Source organism: Pithys albifrons, chromosome 15 (genome assembly GCF_047495875.1).
Source record: "Pithys albifrons albifrons isolate INPA30051 chromosome 15, PitAlb_v1, whole genome shotgun sequence".
In the NCBI taxonomy this organism is placed as follows: Eukaryota; Metazoa; Chordata; class Aves; order Passeriformes; family Thamnophilidae; genus Pithys; species Pithys albifrons.
In genome coordinates, this window is record NC_092472.1 from 2263294 (window position 1) to 2282283 (window position 18990).

General features: G+C 66.3%; 3 protein-coding genes across 3 annotated transcripts; all 3 read right to left on the minus strand.

Moving 5' to 3' along the window:
• Window positions 1-1500: 1500 nt before the first annotated feature.
• On the minus strand, window positions 1501-6922 carry SLC23A1 (solute carrier family 23 member 1). Its single transcript, XM_071570398.1, is given in 16 exon segments — window positions 1501-2191; window positions 2972-3067; window positions 3191-3334; window positions 3515-3644; window positions 3741-3846; window positions 3966-4113; window positions 4263-4419; window positions 4523-4643; window positions 4747-4928; window positions 5013-5080; window positions 5160-5248; window positions 5324-5481; window positions 5593-5697; window positions 5879-5950; window positions 6701-6774; window positions 6777-6922. Coding segments are annotated over 16 exon segments (2028 nt in total). The 5' UTR covers window positions 6910-6922; the 3' UTR covers window positions 1501-1946.
• MZB1 (marginal zone B and B1 cell specific protein) lies at window positions 6902-8986 on the minus strand. Its single transcript, XM_071570399.1, has 4 exons — window positions 8759-8986; window positions 8364-8470; window positions 7638-7745; window positions 6902-7366 (listed from the first exon to the last, which is right to left on the minus strand). The coding sequence occupies exons 1-4, from the start codon at window positions 8948-8950 to the stop codon at window positions 7192-7194; spliced, it is 582 nt and encodes a 193-aa protein (XP_071426500.1). The 5' UTR covers window positions 8951-8986; the 3' UTR covers window positions 6902-7191.
• Window positions 8987-9824: 838 nt separating this feature from the next.
• PROB1 (proline rich basic protein 1) lies at window positions 9825-14490 on the minus strand. The gene has a single exon (XM_071570579.1). The coding sequence runs from the start codon at window positions 14488-14490 to the stop codon at window positions 9940-9942; it is 4551 nt and encodes a 1516-aa protein (XP_071426680.1). The 3' UTR covers window positions 9825-9939.
• Window positions 14491-18990: the final 4500 nt, after the last annotated feature.

Here is an 18990-nt window from a genome sequence, read left to right on the forward strand (position 1 = left end):
GGATGTGGGGCCTGGAAGGCTCTGGATGTGGGACCTGGAGGGCTCTGGATGTGGGGCCTGGAGGGCTGTGGGACCCCATGGTCCAGGATCCTGGAGGGAGCTCTTCTCGTGGAATCACAGAAGATCCACCCCTGCCATGGGCAGGAACACCTCCCACTAGACCAGGTTGCTCCAAGCCCCATCCAGCCTGGCTTTGGGCACTTCCAGAGATGGGAATGTCTCTCCTCTCATTCCCTGTGCTTCCCATTCATTCTCCCCAAGGCTGATCCTGGCCCAGCCCCACTGGCAGCCCTGGGAGCTGCAGTAAAGCTGCTCCTTGGCACGAGGCTGCAGGACCCTGGAGATGCAGAATCGGTGGCTGCAACAGTGCTGTCCACTCCTGCTTCCTGAATCATGGAATATCCTGAGCTGGACCCACAGGGATCACGGAGTCTAACCCTGGCCCTGCCCGGAGCAGCCCCAGCCTTGCTGTTGGCATCTCCTGGGTTTGAGCTCCGATTAAACCGAACCGGAGCACGTTGGGAGTGGGAGCTGTGCAGGGCAGGAGGGCTGAGGCAGAGCCTTCCCACAGGTGCTGCCCTGCACAGAACACATCGTTTGTGCTCCGGGAGGAAAACCCCTCCCTTGGTGGGGAATTCAGGCCCATAAGCCTGTTTTGCTCTGTGGGTGTTGCTGCAGTTACCCCGGGCTTTGCTGCCTTCCCTAATGGAAGCTGGGCCTTTGGAGCCAGCAGGGCTGCCCCGGCATTGCACTGACCTGCAGATGGTTTGAACTCCAACTGAAGAGAGAAAGTCAGGAGAGAACACACCACTGTTCCACAGCTGATCTTTATCAGGAGTGGGAGCTTCACCCCTGCGTGCCCATGAGCTTTGGCCTGGCCACTGTCACCTGGGGTGGTGACAGCTCTGAGTGCAGCAGCCAGGAGCCAGTGTGTGGAGAGCCACCCTGGGCATGATGGGCTGCTCTCCTGGCACTGGTTTATCCCCCTCCCATGTCCGTGCCCCCTCCATCACACCGGGATGGTTATTGGGGAGGCCTCCACATGGATGGAGCTGCTGCTGTCCTGCCCCTGGGTTTGGGGTGTGATGGGGCAGGGGTTGGTGGCACCTGGTGCTGAGCAGCACTTGCAGCACATCCAGGCTTCCTCTCCCTCCTGCTGCAGCCCCAGGACAGGGCTGTGGGGACAAGGCTCAGGGATGGGCCTGAGCAACCCCCTCTGCCTGCAGCTGGGAGCCCACTGCTGGCACCCGGCAGTGTCACCGGCACAACCAGCACAAACCAGCTCTCCAGAGCTCCCCAAACATGAGGGGTTTGCCAAGGGCTTGTGCTGAGCTGCCCCTCCTGCTGCACGGGGTTCAGGCAGAGCCCACCTGGGTGAAATCCAGCACCGTCTCCATGCTGGGCAGCCTGGCAGGGAGTATGGAAAGGTGCTGATGCCCTCACAGCACAGGAGGGTTGATGGCATGGTGCAGGAGGCAGCAGAGACACTGCTAGGGCTCGTGTGCTTGAATATTTTATTTTAATGTCTAATCTTAAATTAGGCTTCCTAATGCTGGTCTGGACAGTGCCCCACGCAGAGCCCACACCAGTGCCGGGTCACCCTGCCAGGGCTGAGGGCACAGCATGGATATCCACAGCACTGGGGGGGAGTTGGTGGCCCCGGGGCTCTGGCTGGCTCCAGAGGTGGCCAACAGGCTTCAGCGAGTGCCAGGGGAGTCTCAGCCAGCTGAAGGTTGGGGTGGAGCGAGGCACGGGGGTGTCGGTCCCCGGGCTGGTACCCCGGGGCTCGAGGTGTCCCCAGGAGCAGCGTTGCGTTTCCCTATCCCTGTGTCCGAGCCGAGCAACAGGAGCCGTGGCTTTGGACTCGGCGGGTGCTGACGGACCTCCCCAGCACGGCGGGGAGCTCGGCTCGGCCTCTGCTGCGCGGGCGGGAGCGCTGTCCCCGCTCACACCTTGGTGCACACCGACCCCCCGTCCGACCCGTCCCGCCCCGCCGCGGCCGCGCCGCCGGCCCTGCCCCGGGCACCGAACCCCGTGAACAGCGGGCACACGGGCACGAGCCGCAGCCACCGGGCCCTCCGCACCGCGCCCATCCCGAAAGGGAAGTCGTAGCTCCGGAGGCTGGCGCTGGCCGTGCTGTCCGAGTGCGCTCCCGCCTTCCACTGCACCAGCCCTCGCTCCTCCTGCGTCCCTGCGGCACCCGCGATGCCCGAAGTCACCCCCGGGCCCTGCCAGCCCCTCTGCCCAGAGTCACCCCCGCGCCCTGCCAGCCCTGCCAGCCCCTCTGACCAGAGTCACCCCCGCGTCCTGCCAGCCCTGCCAGCCCCTCTTCTCAGAGTCACCCCCGCGTCCTGCCAGCCCTGCCAGCCCCTCTGACCAGAGTCACCCCCGCGCCCTGCCAGCCCTGCCAGCCCCTCTGACCAGAGTCACCCCCGCGTCCTGCCAGCCCTGCCAGCCCCTCTGCTCAGAGTCACCCCCGCGTCCTGCCAGCCCTGCCAGCCCCTCTGACCAGAGTCACCCCCGCGCCCTGCCAGCCCTGCCAGCCCCTCTGCCCAGAGTCACCCCCGGGCCCTGCCAGCCCCTCTGCCCAGAGTCACCCCCGCGCCCTGCCAGCCCCTCTGCTCAGAGTCACCCCCGCGTCCTGCCAGCCCTGCCAGCCCCTCTGACCAGAGTCACCCCCGCGCCCTGCCAGCCCTGCCAGCCCCTCTGTTCAGAGTCACCCCCGCGTCCTGCCAGCCCCTCTGCCCAGAGTCACCCCCGCGTCCTGCCAGCCCTGCCAGCCCCTCTGACCAGAGTCACCCCCGCGCCCTGCCAGCCCCTCTGACCAGAGTCACCCCCGCGCCCTGCCAGCCCTGCCAGCCCCTCTGTCCAGAGTCATCCCCGCACCCTGCCAGCCCCTCTGGCAGCTCTGGACCGGCACGGATCCGCCCCAGCTCCTCCTGCTTCCCCCCTCCCCGTGTGCTGCAGTTACCCGGGATGGTGTTGTCCAGGACGAAGGCGATGGTCCCGCCGACGAACATCTCCGTGGTCAGCAGCACCGTCAGGATCTGGTCCAGCTCCGGGACACCTGCGAGGGCGGGGGATGGAGCGTGTGCTGTGCTGAGCCACCCAGCGTGGGCGACCACCCAGGGCATCTTCCCTCCTGCCTCCCCAAACACTCAAAACTGGGGCTTTTCCTGACTGGGTGTACCTGTGTTAATCGCCCCAGGATGGGAATCCAGGTAGTTCGGCAGCGTGAGCCCAAAAAACATGGCAAAGCCCAGCACGAAGAGGTTTCGGGAGGAGTTCATGTCGACGAACTGCAGGTTGGAGAGGCCGACGGCCGTGATCATTCCTGCCGGCAGAGACGCGGGATGCAGGCGGCGGTGCCCGGGGGCATCGGGAGGGGCGGGAGGTAGGAGGCAGCCACAGTGCCACCCAAACCCTGCCCTGCATCCCTTGGGCTCCCCAGCCCCGCAATCTCAGGACATGGCCCAGGGTTGGTGGGAGCCCCGCTCCGGGTGGGCGCAGTTACCGAACAAGGTGCAGAACATCCCGCCGAGGACGGGGTCGGGCAGGGAGGCGAAGAGCGCCGTGAACTTGCCGACGGTCCCCAACACGAGCATGATCCCGGCCCCGTACTGGATCACCCTCCTGCTCCCCACCTGCGCAGGGACAGCGGCAGGTGGTGGCGGTGCCCGAGCCCCCCGGCCCGGCTGGGACCCCTCCCCGGCCCCGCTACCTCGGTGATGCCCAGGTACCTTGGTGATGCCCAGGACGCCGATGTTGGGGCTGGAGGAGGTGGAGCCGTTGCCGGTTCCCAGCAGCCCCGCGATGATGCAGGAGATGCCCTCGGTGAAAATGCCCCTGGGGAACAGCGCGCTCGGGCTGGGCCCCATCCCGCGATCCTGCGGCATCCCTGGGTGTTCTCCAGGGACGCGGCCGTGTGAGCGGGGTGCCGCGGAGGTGGGAACAGCGGGCTCTACCTGTTAATGGCGTGCACCGGGGGTGGGGGGGCCCCTGCCAGCCGGGCACAGGAGTAGTAGTCCCCGATGGACTCGATGATGCCCGCCAGAGTGGCACTGAACATGCCCAGCACGGCCGCCGAGGTCACTGTGGGCAGCCCCCACTGGCCTGCTCGGGGTCAGAGCAGGAGGTCAGCGTTGGGGGCACCCCAGGGTGGGCCCCCTGGTGCTCACCGGTGCCGTTTTGGGCCACTTTGCCCCAGTGATGCTGCACCAGCTCCCCACATCCCCAGCCCCGTGGGGCTGCCGGGCACTCACAGGGGTAGGGGACCCGAAACCAGGGGGCCACGGACAGGATCTCCCCGCGGGCATCCGTCCTGGCCTTGTATCCATATTCCTCGGGATCGCTGGGGAAGACACCGGTGAGTGTCAGCACATAACAGAACAGCCACACCACCATGATGGCCAGGATGATCTGTGGGGCAGAGACCAGGGAAGTGCCCGCATCGTTTACAATCCCGTGCGTGGGAAAGGAGGGATTTGGGGGACGCCCCAGGGTGCCCTCAGCCAGTCCCTACCGGGAACATCTTGAAGATCTGGAGGCGGAGCAGGACGAAGCCGCGGCCCCGGCGATAGCCGGGCACACAGATGGCAACCTGGCGCAGGTACTGGGCAAACAGGACGATCAGCAAGATAGTCCTGCGGGAAGAAAAAGGACGGGGTCCCTCGTGCCCCTGGCATCCTCCTGGCCCCGTGCCGGACAACCCCGCCCGCCCCCTGTATCCCCATCCCCGCGCCGTACATCACGGAGATGCCCCAGTGGGAGCCGGCCCGCTCGCCGGCCGCCTGGAACACGGAGAGACCAATGAGGGACACGGTGGGGGTGACGGTCAGCGGCCCGATGTAGCTGAGCAGCGCCCCGGGGAGCCCCAGCAGCCCGATGACCACCTCCACCAGGCTGGACACCATGATGGCCCCCTGGATCTGCAGGGCATGGAGAGGTGGAGGCAAAGCGGGTCAGCAGCGGGCCGGGCTGTTGGGGGTCCCCCGGGGCGGGGCGGGGTGTACCTCTCGCATGCGGGGCTGCCAGATGTGGGAGGTGTTGAGCGGCAGCGACCAGTTGCCGTAGATCTGCTCTGGGGATGGAGGGGCGTGAGGTGGCCGCGGAGGGGGCGGGGAGCAGCTGGACAGCCCCTGCACCGCCCCTGCCCTCACCTTCAGGCGGGCATCGCCACTTCTCCAGCGCCAGGATGGACTTGGCGGGGATGAGGAAGGCCAGCGCGCTCGCCTGGAAGAGGGGCAGCCTGGGGGGACGAGAGGGGATCCTACGCCCGCCGCCCGGGGCTGGGCGGGGGGGGCCGCCGGGGCCACGGCTCTACCTGATGCCCACGGTGGTCTGGATGAGGGTGGTGATGCCGACACAGGTGAAGATGGTGCCGATGAGGTAACTGACGGTGAGCTGGTCCTTGCCCACGCACATGCTCTCGGCCAGCAGGAACGGGACAGCGATGGTGCCGCTGAAGCACGTCAGGTAGTGCTGGGGGACGAGGGGGGCTCAGCGGGGCTGGGGGCGTCACGGGGTGCCCCATGGCACAGGGTCAGGGGCTTGGGATCTGCCACTGGGGGCTCCCCAATTTCCAGGCTCTACCTGGAAGCCGAGCAGGATGCAGAGGTACCAGGGGGGCACGTCCTCGATCTTGTACAGCATGTCCACCTCCGGCCGGGGGGGCCTGGTGCCCACCCTCGTGTCCTGCTGTGTGGGGGCACAGCTCAGCCCCGGCTCACCCTGCGCACTGGCGGCAGGGAGTGGCACCCCACACTGTCCCCACGGGTGGCACAGGACAGGCTGGTCCTGGCTGGCTGGTCTCCACCCCACGGTATGTTATGGATGGATTTGGGATTCCGTGCTGCCCACGGGGAGTCCTGGTACTCACCCTGCCCTCAATAGACAGCTCCTTTCCGGGGGTCTGTGGGGTCCCATCAGGGGCCAGAGCCAAGTTCCCGTTCTGGGAGGGAGGGTGAGGTGGGAGCTGCATCATTGGCCCTGGGTGTCCACGGGGACAGGGTGTCCCATGGGGATGGGGGTGACAGGGGTGTCCCACGGGGAGAGAGGTATCCCACGGGGATGGGGGTGTCCCATGGGGATAGGGGTGTCCCACGGGGACAGAGGTGTCCCATGGAGATGAGGGTGAACCACGGGGATGGGAGTCTCCCACAGGGACGGGGGTGTCCCATGGGGATGGGGGTGTCCCTCGGGGATGGGGGTGTCACAAGGGGGTGGGGGTGTCCCTCGGGGATGGGGGCGTCCCTCGGGGATGGGGGTGTCACAAGGGGGTGGGGGTGTCCCTCGGGGACAGGGCTGTGCTCTGCCCTGGGGGTGTGGGGCACACCGGGCTGTGGCTCAGTATGTGTGTCCGATCAGTCCCACCCGGCACCGCCTCTGACCCTCAAAAGGGGTCAAAGCTCCGAAAACCATTGGTCCTTCTGTGATGGTTTGTCCCTGTAGAGTGTGGAGGGGGTTCCCCCCGGCCCCCCGGCACGGCCAGTCCCAGCCGCAGCATCTGCGCCTGTCCCGTTTGTCCCAGGATTCCCTGCAGTTCCCAGGCTCATCCCGTCCACTGCCAGCCCCAGCAGGGCATCCTGACCCTGAGCTGGCCATCGCTGGGGTCACTCCCCCTGCTCAGCACCTCCCTCCCCACCGCCCCGGGACGTGACCAAGGGATGGGGACGGGGACAGGGACAGAAGCTGCGTTCACCTGGGGCTGAGCCAGGTCTCCCGAGCGGGTCCCCATCCTGCGGAGCTGCGTCCCCGGCGGCGATGTCACTGCTCGGGGGGTTTTATAGCCGTGGGAAGGACTTTAGTCACCTCCCGGGCGGTGGCGGTGGCAGGGGCGGCGGGCGGGAGTGCGGCCATTGGCTGCGGGTTGTGAAACCGGGGAGCGCAGCCCCGGCCCGGATCAGCCATTAACTGCTTTAATTAGGGCTGCGCCCGCCGCGAGCCCCGCGTGGTGAAACATTAGAGCCCGTGGGTTACAGAGTAATTCCCGAATCGCCGGGGTCCGCCCGGGCGGTTCATCGCCTGGTGCCGCATCTCCCGGCACGGCCGGGCAGGGCGTCGAGCGACAGCGGTGACACCGGCGACAGGCGACACCGGGGAGGCTCCCACCGCCCGGCACGTGTCGGCTCCCGCTGGGGACGAAGTCGGCTCCGAAGGTCGTCGGGGCATTAAGCATTAACCGCGCCGGGGCTACAGCTCGTTCTGCCGCGCCTTGGCGGGGGCGGCCCCGGCCTTGCCGCGGGCACAGGGCCCCTTGTCCCCTCCGCACAGCAGCTCCCGCAGCGCCGCCGGGCCCCGCCGGTGCGCCTCGTACACCTGCGCCTCGCCCCGCTCGCCCACGTAGCCGTGGCACATCTTGGAGAGCCTGCAAGGAGCGGGGGTGGGCATGCTGCCCCTCCTGCCCTGCCGGGGGCAGTGCCCGGCGCCCCCGCGTTTGCCAAACCCCTCTTACCTGCCCGGCCCCCCCCCATCTGCCAAACCCTTCTTACCTGCCCGGCCCCCCCCCATCTGCCAAACCCTTCTTACCTGCCCAGCCCCCCCCATCTGCCAAACCCTTCTTACCTGCCCGGCCCCCCCCCATCTGCCAAACCCTTCTTACCTGCCCGGCCCCCCCACATCTGCCAAACCCTTCTTACCTGCCCGGCCACGGCCCCCCCGACACCATCACGCTCAGGGGCTGCTGCTGCCCTGGCAGCCCCGGGCCCGTCAGCCGCTTCTCCCCATCCAGCTCGTGCACCCCATAACTGCGGGGAGAGGAGAGGAACAACGGTCCCTGGGGACACCCCTGTCCCTGGAGACACCTCTGTCCTTGTCGACACCCGGATCCCTGTGGCACCCCACTCTCTGAGGACACGCCTGTCCCTGGGGACACCCTGATCTCTAAGGGCACCCCTGACCCTGAGGACACCCCTGTCCGTGAGGCACCCCAATCTTTGGGGACACGTCTGTCTCTGGGAACACCCCTATCCCTGGGGACACCCTGATCCCTGGGACACCTCAATCTCTGGGGATAACCTGATCCCTGGGGACACTCTGATCCCGGGGGAACCCCACCCCTGGAGACAACCCCTATCTCTGGGAACACCCTGACCCCTAGGGGTATCCTTATCCCGGTGGATGCATCTATCCCTGGGGCATCCCCATCCTGAGGGACACCCTAATTCCTGGGAACACTCCTGTTTCCGGGGACATCCTGATCCCTGGGGATATCCTGTTCCCTGGGGCACCCCTGTCACTGGGGACACTCTGATCCCTAAGGAGATCCCTGTCCCTGGGGACAGCCCCATTCCTGGTGACACTCGAATCCCCAGGCAAACCCTATCCCCGAGGACATCCCCCATTTCCAGAAACACCCTACTCACCTCTCCCAGCCCTGTGAGCAGCTCCTCTCCAGCACCTCCATGTAGTCAGACTCCTTCAGTCCCTTCCTGCCCACCTTCTGCTCCGCCCTGCTCAGCTGCTCCTCAATCTGGGATGGAAAGGGGCAGAATCCGGGCACTGAGGGCGGCAGCCTTGCCAGGACTCTGCTCCCAAGCAGGCTTGGGGATCTGCACCCCCTTCCCTGTGGCCCCGACACCTGCAGCGCTTTTGCAGGGGTTGGTGGGCCTATGAGGAGCCCCAAAGGGCTTTTTGGGGTGCTGATGGGGGGGTATCCATCACCGGGGTGCCCAGGGGAGCCGGCAGCATCTCGCCAGGCTGAAACATCCCTGTAGGGTTCTCACTCCTGGTTCTGGGGGCCCATCTGCCCCATCCCCACCTGGAAGGCGATGGCTTGGCAGGCATCACAGCGCAGGGATTCGGGCATGTGGGGCGAGAGCTGCTCCTCGGGGCTGAGTTGGGGCGCAGCGACAGACCGGGACCGGGCGGCGGGGGGGTCCCCGCACGTCTCCTCGGCGCCGGTGCCCAGCAGCAGGCTCAGGGCCAGCCACGCCGCCAGCGCCGGCCGCATCCTGCCACGCTGCCGAAAGCGCCGGGCACGGCGGGGGGTGGCTTTAAACCCCCCGGGGCCACCGCACCTGCATCCGGCTGGGGCGGCCTCGCCGGCCCCTGGGTGCCGGGCAGGAAGGGGACTGGGGCGGGGGTGTCCCCGCCCGAGTGCCCCCTCTCCGGGCGGTTTGTGGGGTGGTTCAGTCCTGTAATGCCTCATCTCTCCTCCTTAACCCAAATCTTAGGATGATGTGCACCTGCCGGGGCTGGGTGTGGGTTTGGGACTCAGGGTTGAGGTTTGGGGTTCAGGACTCGAGTTTGAGGTTGAGAGCTGGGATTTGGGGTTCAGGATTGGGGTTTGAGGTTGAGGGCAGGGATTTGGGGTTCAGGACTGGGGTTTGAGGTTGAGAACTGGGATTTGGGGTTCAGGACTGGGGTTTGAGGCTCATGGCTGAGGTTTGGGGTTCAGGGATGGGAATCAGGGTTCACTGGTGACTGCTGAGTCCCCTCCTGCTCCCAGGGACTGGGATTCATCTGGTGGACACTCCAAGACAGACAGATGGACTGCAGATTTTGGGTGCCTCAGCCTCTCACCCCCACTTTACAGACCTTACAAGCGCAGGATGACTAAGCAGGTTTAACACTGTCTCAACATTTTTATTACTATTTTAGGGTGCCTGTGCTGCAGCTGTGCCTGGGGTGGATGGCAGTAGCTGTGCCATGACCCCCCTGTGCCCACCAGCCCAAGTCACCCTCGGGGTGGGACCGACAGCACGGGGGAAAGCCGGGGCCGTGCATCTGGTCCCTTTCGGTGATTCCGTGTCCCCCCGCCAGAGCTGCCACGTGCTCACGCTGGAAAATACCCTTTTTCTCCCCGTTTCCACGAGGAGCCAGTGAGGTCCAGCCGGTGCGCAGCCGGCCGAGGGCAGGGCTCTCCCGTGCCAGGGGTGATGCTGCCGGTGGGACCAAAGCCAGGCCATGGGGAGGGACGTTCCACGCGGGTCCATCCAGTCACATCCGGAGCAGGGGTCCCTTCTCGTGCCCAGCGGGGCTGCCGCGGGTAGGGGGCTGCCCGGGCCCGGGGCTGGCCCGCATCCCCGTGGGGATGTAGTACAGACTCTCCAGGTAGCCGCAGTCGGGCCCCCCGGCAGCAGAGGGGCCCTCGCCCTTGGCGGCAGAGCTGGGGGTCCCGGCGCTGTCGGCGGCCGCCACATCGGGGGGCGGCGGGGAGGGCGCGGGGGGCGGTGCCGGGAGCCCCGGGAAGCCACCGTAGGGTGCGTAGGGTGGGCCATAGACCCCCGGGGCCACGACCAGAGGGTTGAACGGTGCCTGGTAGAGCCCGGTGTGAGATGCCACCGGAGGGACGAGCACCTCCAGGTACTGCCCGGTCTCGGGATCGTAGAGTGTTTTCATTTGCGGCTGCCGAGGGGGCTCCACGTAGTAGCACTTCCCGCTGCTGGGATCGACGAGCACCCTCCTCTGCGGGGCCAGGGGGGCGGCGAAGGGCTTGGGGGGGCTCTGCCGGCTCCTGCCACTCGGTGAGGCCACGTCAGTCCTTCTGAGGAAATGGGGACCATCCTCCGGGAGGGGCTGGGCTGGCGGCTCCGCAGCGGTCGGGCCCTCCGCGGCGCGAGGCAGGGTGGGCTCGGGCCTGGGTTTGCTCCAGGGCGTTTCCCCACCAGCCAGGGGATAGGCACCGGTTCCCAGGGCAGCACTGCCTGGGTTGGGGACCAAGGGGGAGCCAAAGAAAGAGCTGGGCATGTTGGAGACTGCTGGATGCCCAAGGGAAGTGGGGACCGGGTTGGCGATCAAGGGGGATCCAAAGGATGAGCTGGCAGAGTTGGGGACCAAGGGGCTCCCAAAGGATGCACTGGATGGATTGGAGACCAAGGGGTTCCCAAAGGATGCACTGGATGGATTGGGGACCAAGGGATTCCCAAAGGATGCACTGGATGGATTGGGGACCAAGGGGCTCCCAAAGGATGTACCGGATGGATTGGAGACCAAGGGGTTCCCAAAGGATGCACTGGATGGATTGGAGACCAAGGGGTTCCCAAAGGATGCACTGGATGGATTGGGGACCAAGGGATTCCCAAAGGATGCACTGGATGGATTGGGGACCAAGGGGCTCCCAAAGGATGCACTGGATGGATTGGGGACCAAGGGATTCCCAAAGGATGCACTGGATAGATTGGGGACCAAGGGATTCCCAAAGGATGCACTGGATGGATTGTGGACCAAGGGATTCCCAAAGGATGCACTGGATGGATTGGGCATCAAGGGGTTCCCGAATGATACACTGGATGGGTTGTGGACCATGTGGGACCCAAAAGATATGCTGGATGGATTTGGGACCATGGGAGACCCAAAAGATGCACAGGATGGGTTGGGAGACAAGGGGTTCCCAAAGGATACGCTGGATGGATTGGGCAGCAAGGGATTCCCAAAGGAAGTGCTGCACAGGTGGGGAACCAAAGGGATCCCAAAAGACTTGCTGTTGTGGTTGGAGACCAAGGAAGTCCCAAATGATGTGCTGGTCAGGCTGGAGTTGGATGGGTAACCAAAGGATGAGTTAGCCATGTTAGTGGCCATGGATGTCCCAAAGGATGCACTGGACATGTTGGGGACAGTAGGGGTCCCAAAAGATGTGCTGACCAGGGTGGGGACATTGGGGGTCCCAAAGGATGCGCTGCCTGGGTTGGGAACCAAGGGGGTTCCAAAAGATGCATAGGCCGGGCTGGGGACTGAGGGGGTCCCAAAGGAGGCACAACCTGGGTAGGGGACTGGGGGCAGCTTTGGCATCGGCGAGGGTTTGGGGGCTCTCTCGGGCATTGCTAAGTAGTTGGAGTTCTCAGCGGGGGCAGCAGGCGGGTGTGGCTCTCCCGGCCGCTGCTGCGGGTGCTCCCAGGCGTCCCTGCGCTCCGGCAGCCGCCCAGGGGCACCTTCACCTCCCTCCGCGGCTCGGAGCGGGACAGAGGGGCCGGTGCCACCGGCAGAGCCCACCGACACACTCTGGCTGCCCGGCGGCTCCTGCCTCTGCTCGCTGGCCCGTGGCTCTGCCGCGCTCCTCGCGCCTGGCTCTGCAGGACGGGTGTGGGCGCTGCTGCCGCCCGGGACTCCGACCCGGGGGTCGCCGCTGTCGCCGCTGCCGAGCCGCTGCCCTGCCAGCTCACACCCTCTGGTGCTGGGGAACCCTCCAGTGTCGCCATGGGCACGTTCCTCCTGTCCCTCCGTGGGACTGAGTGGCGATGGAGGGAGGAGAACGGTTTTCTCTGTCCGCAGCACCGCGCTGCTCTGAGCCGGGGGGCCCTCCCTGGCCGCGGGGGACCGCCGGCCCACCAGGACGTGCAGGTGGGTCTCCACGTGTGGCACCCCCTCTGCCAGCGGTGCCCGCGGTGGCACCCTGAGCTCGCTGCGCTCCCGGCGCGGGGGGGACGCCGCTGGCTCCTCCGCGGTGGCCGCTCCCCTCCGCGTGGCCTGGACCCTCGTGATGTTGATGGGGGAGCTGTGGGTGGGCGAGAGCCGGCTGCAGGGGGGCTTGGCGGGCCCCTCGGCGCTGGCCGGGGCTGAGGGCCCCTCCTCAGCGCCCGGCCCCGCCGCGGGCTCCTGGCGGCGCACTGAGGTGCAGTGGATGACCAGTGGAGCGGCCGCCGGTGCTTCCCCCCTGCCCGCCGGGGCCGCGGGCCCGCGGGGTGCGCCGGCAGTCCCGAAGCTCAGGCTGTAGCTGCTCTTCACCAGCTTGCGCACGTCGCGGGGCTGCGGGACGCGCCCCTTCCCCTTCTCCTCTGGCTTGGGGGGGATGGCCGGCGGGGCGCCCCGCGGGGCCGAGGTGCCAGGGCTGGGGGGCCGGCGGGGCGCCGCTGGGGGCTTCTCCTCCTGCCGGCCCTGCGGCAGCTTCCTCAGCTCCTGCGCCCGGGAGGTGAAGTGGCGGCGCGGCGTTGTGGAGGGGAGCGCCCGGCTGTCGGCCTTGAAGGGAAGGGCTTGGGAGTGGATGGGGCCGATGGCTCGCTCCTTCAAGCTGGGCCACGGCTTTGGCGCTCTCCCAAATCTGGGGGCAACATCCAGCACCTTCCCCACCCCGGGCTGGCCTTCGAACAGGGCGCGTGCTCGCTGGTAGCAGATCCTCTCTGACGTGTGTTCCTCACGGGCACTGGGCAGCCAGCGGCTCTCCAGCACCTCCTGGTACTTCATCCTCTGGTTGAGCTCATTGAAGGTCTTCCTGAGGTTGCAGACAGTCTCCCTGGTGGCCTCGCTCAGCACCACTCCCTTGGTGGGGTGGGTGGTGGTGTCCCCCACGGCCACCGGCATCCCGCCGCCCCGCAGGTCCTCGGCCGAGAAGCTGCAGTCTGAGCGGGACAGCGAGCTGGACTTGCCCTCCAGGCCGTCCCCCAGCAGGTCGGTGCCGGCGGAGGACGGCCCCGAGGAGGTCGAGCTGCCCCGCAGCCCCTTCTGCTCCATCCTGATCCGCTGCTCGTACTGCATCTTCTTGGCCAGCACGTTCTTCACCAGGCACGAGGCCGCCCTGGTCCTGTCGCTGCCCGTGTCCAGCGAGGCCGCCTTCATGAACTGCTGGTAGTTGAGCCTGAAGTCCTCGCCGATGGCTCTGCTCTTGCTGAGGGGCTCCTTCCTGGCAGGGGGCTGGGGCTGGGGCGCCGGCCCGTCCCCCCGGGGGCCAAACCCAATCTCCTTCCTCTCCTTCCTCTTCAGCAGGATCTGGCGCTTGGGCACTGTCCTCTTCTTGCCGTGGCCCTTCCTGGCCTCTCCGCTCTCCAGCTCCACGTCCACGCACTCGAACTGCTCCTTCCCCAGCAGCTCCCCGTCCACGCCGGCGGGGCAGGGCCAGCCCACCCTGCCGTGCAGCGCCGTCCCTGCTCCCCGGGGCTCCCCGGCGCCCGGCGGCCACCGCCGCGGTCGCCCGCCGTCCTCCGACAGCGAATTGGAGAGGCTGGACGAGGTGTGGGAGCTGCACATGTCGAGGTGAACTCCGGGGAGACCTGAGAGGCTGCGAAAAGCCCTGGCCGTCAGCGCCTGCACCTCTCCGTCCACCTCGTCCGAGTCGCTGGGCGCCCCGCCGAGCATCCCCCCGGGCTGACGGGGCACCGCGGGCTCCGCGCCGGCCGCCGCGGCCGTCCCAGCCTGTCGGTCCCCTCCGCGGGGACCCATCCTGCCCCCCTGGGCCGACGCTGGGCTATTCTTAGCGGCGCTGGACAGCTGAGCCTGCCGCGGGCGGGCGAGGGGGCCGGGCGGCGGGGGAACGGCGGGGGGCCCTGCCGGAGCCCAGCGCCCCGCGGCAGCCCGGGGGGGCGGCCCCTCCTCGTCCAGAAACTCCAGGCAGTCCTTGAAGGTCTCCGTGCCGTCCGAGCACAGCGCGGAGTGGTAGGAGGACACGGAGGAGCCCGACATGCTCTTGGCGAGGTCGTCGCGGGGGAGCCCGGGGAGGTTTCCCTCCTCCTCCTCCGACGCGGAGCGCCGGCCGTCCCTTCCCGTGCGGGGCCCGTCGCCGTCGGGGCCGGGCGGCTCGGCGGGGCACAGCGGCGCGGGGTCCCTCTTCCCGCGGGGCATCGCGGCAGGAAGGCCCCGGCGGAGCCGGCCGGTGCTGGGAGCCCTCCTGGGTGCTGGGGCCGCTCCGCCGGGGCCGCCGGCTCGTCTTTCTGGCTCGCTCGCCGTCCCGGCGGCTGGACCAGGCACAGAGCAGCCCCTCGATCACATGGACTCCGCGAGCGCCAGCCGGGCGAGCCGATGCCAAGTGCATTGCAGGGATGCCACCGCCGCCCCCGGCCTCGGGGACCCGCCGGGGGGCTGCCAGCACCACCCTCTGCCCCCTCGGCCGCTCCCCAAACCCGCGGGAGGGGTCCCAGAGACCCGGATGGGTCCCCGAGTGTGCGATCCCGTGGGACGAGCTGGGCTGCCCCGGAGCTGCGGGACCTGGAGATGCCCCGTGCCCGCTGCGGAGAGCACGGCAGGGGCCCGAGCTGCACTCTGTGCCCCCGCGGGGATGGTGTGTTCCCATCCCTTTGTTCCCCAAACCCCACCCTGCCCCAGGCAGTGGCTCCCCCAGATCTAATCCAAGCGGCCAGGAGCAAACCCAAGGCTTGGGATTGCGGGCAGGGAGCACCTCTGGGACTCACAGGAGGTGACCAATGGACGGCCACCATGTGCCTGTTTTGGGGACACCCAGAGCCAGCAGCCGGGGTGGCTGCTGTGGCACAAGGGGCTCTGCAGCTTGCTGGCCCAAATCGCTGCCAGTGGAGCCCAGTCCCAGCTTTTGGGGGGATTTTTGCAGTGAAGCAGCAGTAGCAGGTGCTCCCCAGTGCTGCCAGCCCCGGAGCAATCTGATGCCCAAGTACTCTGGGTTCATGCAGGGACTAAATTTAAACCTTGGCAAGGGGAAGGAGGCGAGGAGAGAGAGCTGGGCTGGCGCTTAACCCTTCACTGCTGAGCTGGGCTGGGTTTGCAGGTGGCATTTGTCCCCATGGGGAGCAGAGGGGACCTGCCATGGGCAGCACTCACTGGCATGGTGGCCTTGTGCAACGAGGTGTGTGTGCCATTTCAAATTCCCAAATTCATAAATCCCACCCTTTCTTCATGGAAAAGGTGCTCAGGCACTGGCACAGGCTCCCAGGGCAGTGATGGAGTCCCCATCCCTGGAGAAACTTAAAAGACATGTAGATGTGGCACTTGGGGACAGGGTGGCCTTGACAGTGCTGAGGTACTGGTGGGACTCGATGGTCTTAGTGGGCTTTTCCAACCTAAATGATTCCATGAATCTGTGGAATCTTGATTAATTTGCTGGGTCACTGCTGGCTCCAGCCCTGGGGATGTGCCGGCAGCCCCTGCCTGCTGCTGGCTTTGCAGTGCCAGGAGATGTACAGGCCCACAGTGAGGGGCAGGATGTGGATTCCCTCCAGCTGAGCTGACCCCTGGGTCTCCAGCTGCTCCAGATCCCTGCAGGATGCTCTTTCCTTCTCTCTTCTCTGCTGAGGGTCGTGCCCAGAATCCCGGTGCCACCAGCAGGGAAGTTTATCCAGCCCAGGGTCACTGGTGTCCCACTGAGCCTCCTGGGGTGTCTCACCAATGCCTTTGGTGCATCTGGGTCCCACTGCTGGGCGTGAGGAGGGCAGAGAGGTGGGGAGGCTCTGGACAAGGTAACATCGAGAACTCAGCAGGAGGATCCCTGCAGGCATGAAAGGAAAGGTTCCTGTGCTGCTGCCTGCAGGTCCTGCTGTCCTGGCAGTGCTGAGGGGGAGATTTAGGGCAATGACTCATGGAACTGCTGTAAACCTTCCACAGAATCCCAGAATCCCAGACTGGTTTGCATTGGAAGGGACCTTAAAGACCATCTCGTTCCACCCCCTGCCATGGGCAGGGACAACCTCCCACCAGCCCAGGTTGCTCCAAGCCCTGTCCAACCTGGCCTTGGACACTCCCAGGGATGGGGCAGCCACAGCTGCTCTGGGCAACCCTCACAGGGAGGAATTTATGCCCAATATCCCTTCTAATCCTGCCCTATGGCAGTGGGAAGCCATTCCCTGTTGTCCAGGCCCTTGTCCAAAGTCCTTCTCCAGTTCTTTTGGAGCCCCTTTAGGCACTGGATGGACCTTTAAATCCTCCCTGGAGCCTTCTCTTCTCCAGGCTGATCATCCCAGTCTCACTCCAGCCCTCACACTCAGCACAGTCCTTGCTGCTGCACCTCTGACATCCAGGTCCTGCCACACACAGAGGGTCACAGTGCCAACAGCTGTGACAGGTGACACCACAGCCCTGGCAGCTGCACGGGGACCGGGGAGCTGTGCTGGACACCCACTGTCCCTCCCTCCCTCCCTCCATCCATCTGCTTCCTGGCACCCGCTGCAGTGCTGGGATAGGGATGACCCTGCAGCCCCAGCTCCAGCCCCATGGGGACACAGGGATGGGCTACAGGAAGGACTGTTGGCTCAGTGGGTTTCTCCCAACATCTTTAACAAGACAAAGTGCTGCAGCTGCGGTCGGGGCAACCCCGGGATCAATCCAGGCTGGGGATGAGCAGATGGAGCAGCCCTGGGGAGAAGGACTTGGGGGTGTTGGTGGGGGAGAGGCTGGACATGGCCCAGCCCAGAACCTCCCATGCCCTGGGCTGGTCCCACAGCATGGGCAGCAGGGTAGGGGGGATTCTGCCCCTCTGCCCCCTCAGGTGAGACCCCACCTGCAGAGCTGCCTCCAGCCCTGGGGCCAGCACAGGAAGGACATGGAGCTGTTGGAGAGAGTCCAGAGGGGGCACCAAGATGGTCAGAGGATGGAGCAGCTCTGCTGGGAGGAAAGGCTGGAGAGATGGGATTGTTCAGCCTGGAGAGTAGAAGGCTCTGGGAGACCTGAGAGCCCCTTCCAGTGTTAAAGGGGCTCCAAGAGAGCTGGAGAGGGACTTGGGACAAGGGCCTGGAGTGACAAGACAAGGAGAAATGGCTTCCCACTGCCAGAGGGCAGGGTGAGATGGGATATTGGGAAGAAATTCTTCCCTGTGAGATGGTGATTTTAATGCTGCCCTGAACAAACAACCCATCTGGGCATGCTATGGGAGCACAGTGGGGACTGGCTGGGCAGTCCTGTCTGCCTGCCCAGACTGGAGCCCGAGGTTGCAGGAACCCCTGGGCACTCGAGCACCTGCATCTCCTCCTCCTGGTCCTGGCATTCCTCCCCACCCTCGGTGTGGCTCCTGATTTGCAAACAGCAAAGAGAGGAGGGCATGGAGACCTTGGGGTCCTCCTGCCAACACAGATCCAACTGGTTTAGGTTCAGAGGCTGCAGACGCAGCTTCCAGCACCCAGAGCAGGTTGGGGTGTGCGTGTGAGCCTCAGGCACAAACACGTTACAGAACAGTGGGTGGACACAGGCTGAGCCAGCCTTGCCAATTAAATACTGATTGATGTTTAAGCCAGTGTGATCCTGCCTGCAGCTCACCGCTGCATTTGCTTATTAACCTGGATTTGGTGCCAGCTCGGTGTGTGCTCCTCACCTCAGTGCTGGCACGCTTGGCAGAGAGGCAGTGAGGAGCAGGAGGAGGAGGAGGAGGAGGATGGAGCCGCTGGGAGGTGCCGAAAGCAGGATGTGCCTCTCCCACGCTGAAGCTACTTTTTGCAACTCCGGAGGAGCAGGAAGCACCGGCCCAGCCTGGCAGGGGCTCTGAGAGTTCGGTCAGGATGTGGGCACGTGGAACACGCCGGCAGGGCTCGGGTACTGTGACAGCCCAGGGCTGCTGTGTGAGCCGGGGCAGGCACCCACAGCTGCTCAGGGATCCCTCCAGCTCCCACCCCTGTGGGGATGTCACGGGGCTGCCCCGTGGGGCAGGGGGGATGCTGGGCAGGTGCCAGGGCTGTGAGCCAGAGTGCAACTGCCCAGAGCGCGGGCCCGGGCTGGGCAGGAGGGTCCTGCAACCACAGGGTGCTGGGACAGGCAGGGTCCGGCCTGCTCCCAGCCCCAATCCCATTCCCTGACCCTGCTCCAAGCCCCCTGCCCTCCTTCCCACTGCTCTTCTCCTGGACCCCTGGCCCGCTCCCAGCTTCCTGCTCGACTCCGAGACTCCTGCCCTGCTCCCGCTGCCTTTCTCCCTGCCCTTGGCCCCACTCCCAGCTCCATTCCCAGCCCGTGGACCCCCTCCTCCAGCTCTGCTCCCAGCCCTGAGCCGCACTCCCAGCCCCTTGCCCTATTCCTCCTCCTGCCTCACTCCCAGCCCCCTATCCCATTGCAGTCCCATTTCCTGCCCCCTTCCCAGTCCCCTGATCCATTCCCAGCCCCACTCCCAGTCCCGGCCCCGTTGGGTCCCAGCGCCACGTGCCTCGCAGGGGGCGTGGCCCACCCAGGCCCCGCCCCCGCCGCAGTGCTCGGGCAGGAACGGGCCAGTCCCCATCCCGATCCCGATCCCGATCCCGATCCCGATCTCCCGATCCCGATCCCGATCTCCCGATCCCGATCTCCCGATCCCGATCTCCCGATCCCGATCCCGTCGCTGTCCGCGCCCACCCGGCAGCCCAAGCCCCGCTGCGCCTCTCCCAGCGCCCCTCCCGGCAGTCAGGCTCGGACCACGGCACG

Excerpts from the sequence above, each read along its gene's own strand:
- MZB1 (XM_071570399.1), bottom strand. The coding sequence starts at position 8,950 with ATGCGGCCGGCGCTGGCGGCGTGGCTGGCCCTGAGCCTGCTGCTGGGC. Across the intron at positions 7,746-8,363 it reads TGCTCACAGGGCTGGGAGAG|TTATGGGGTGCACGAGCTGG; the intron begins GTGAGTAGGGTG and ends CTCTCCCCGCAG. Across the intron at positions 7,367-7,637 it reads GGGGGGCCGTGGCCGGGCAG|GCTCTCCAAGATGTGCCACG; the intron begins GTAAGAAGGGTT and ends CGCTCCTTGCAG.
- PROB1 (XM_071570579.1), bottom strand. The coding sequence starts at position 14,490 with ATGCCCCGCGGGAAGAGGGACCCCGCGCCGCTGTGCCCCGCCGAGCCG.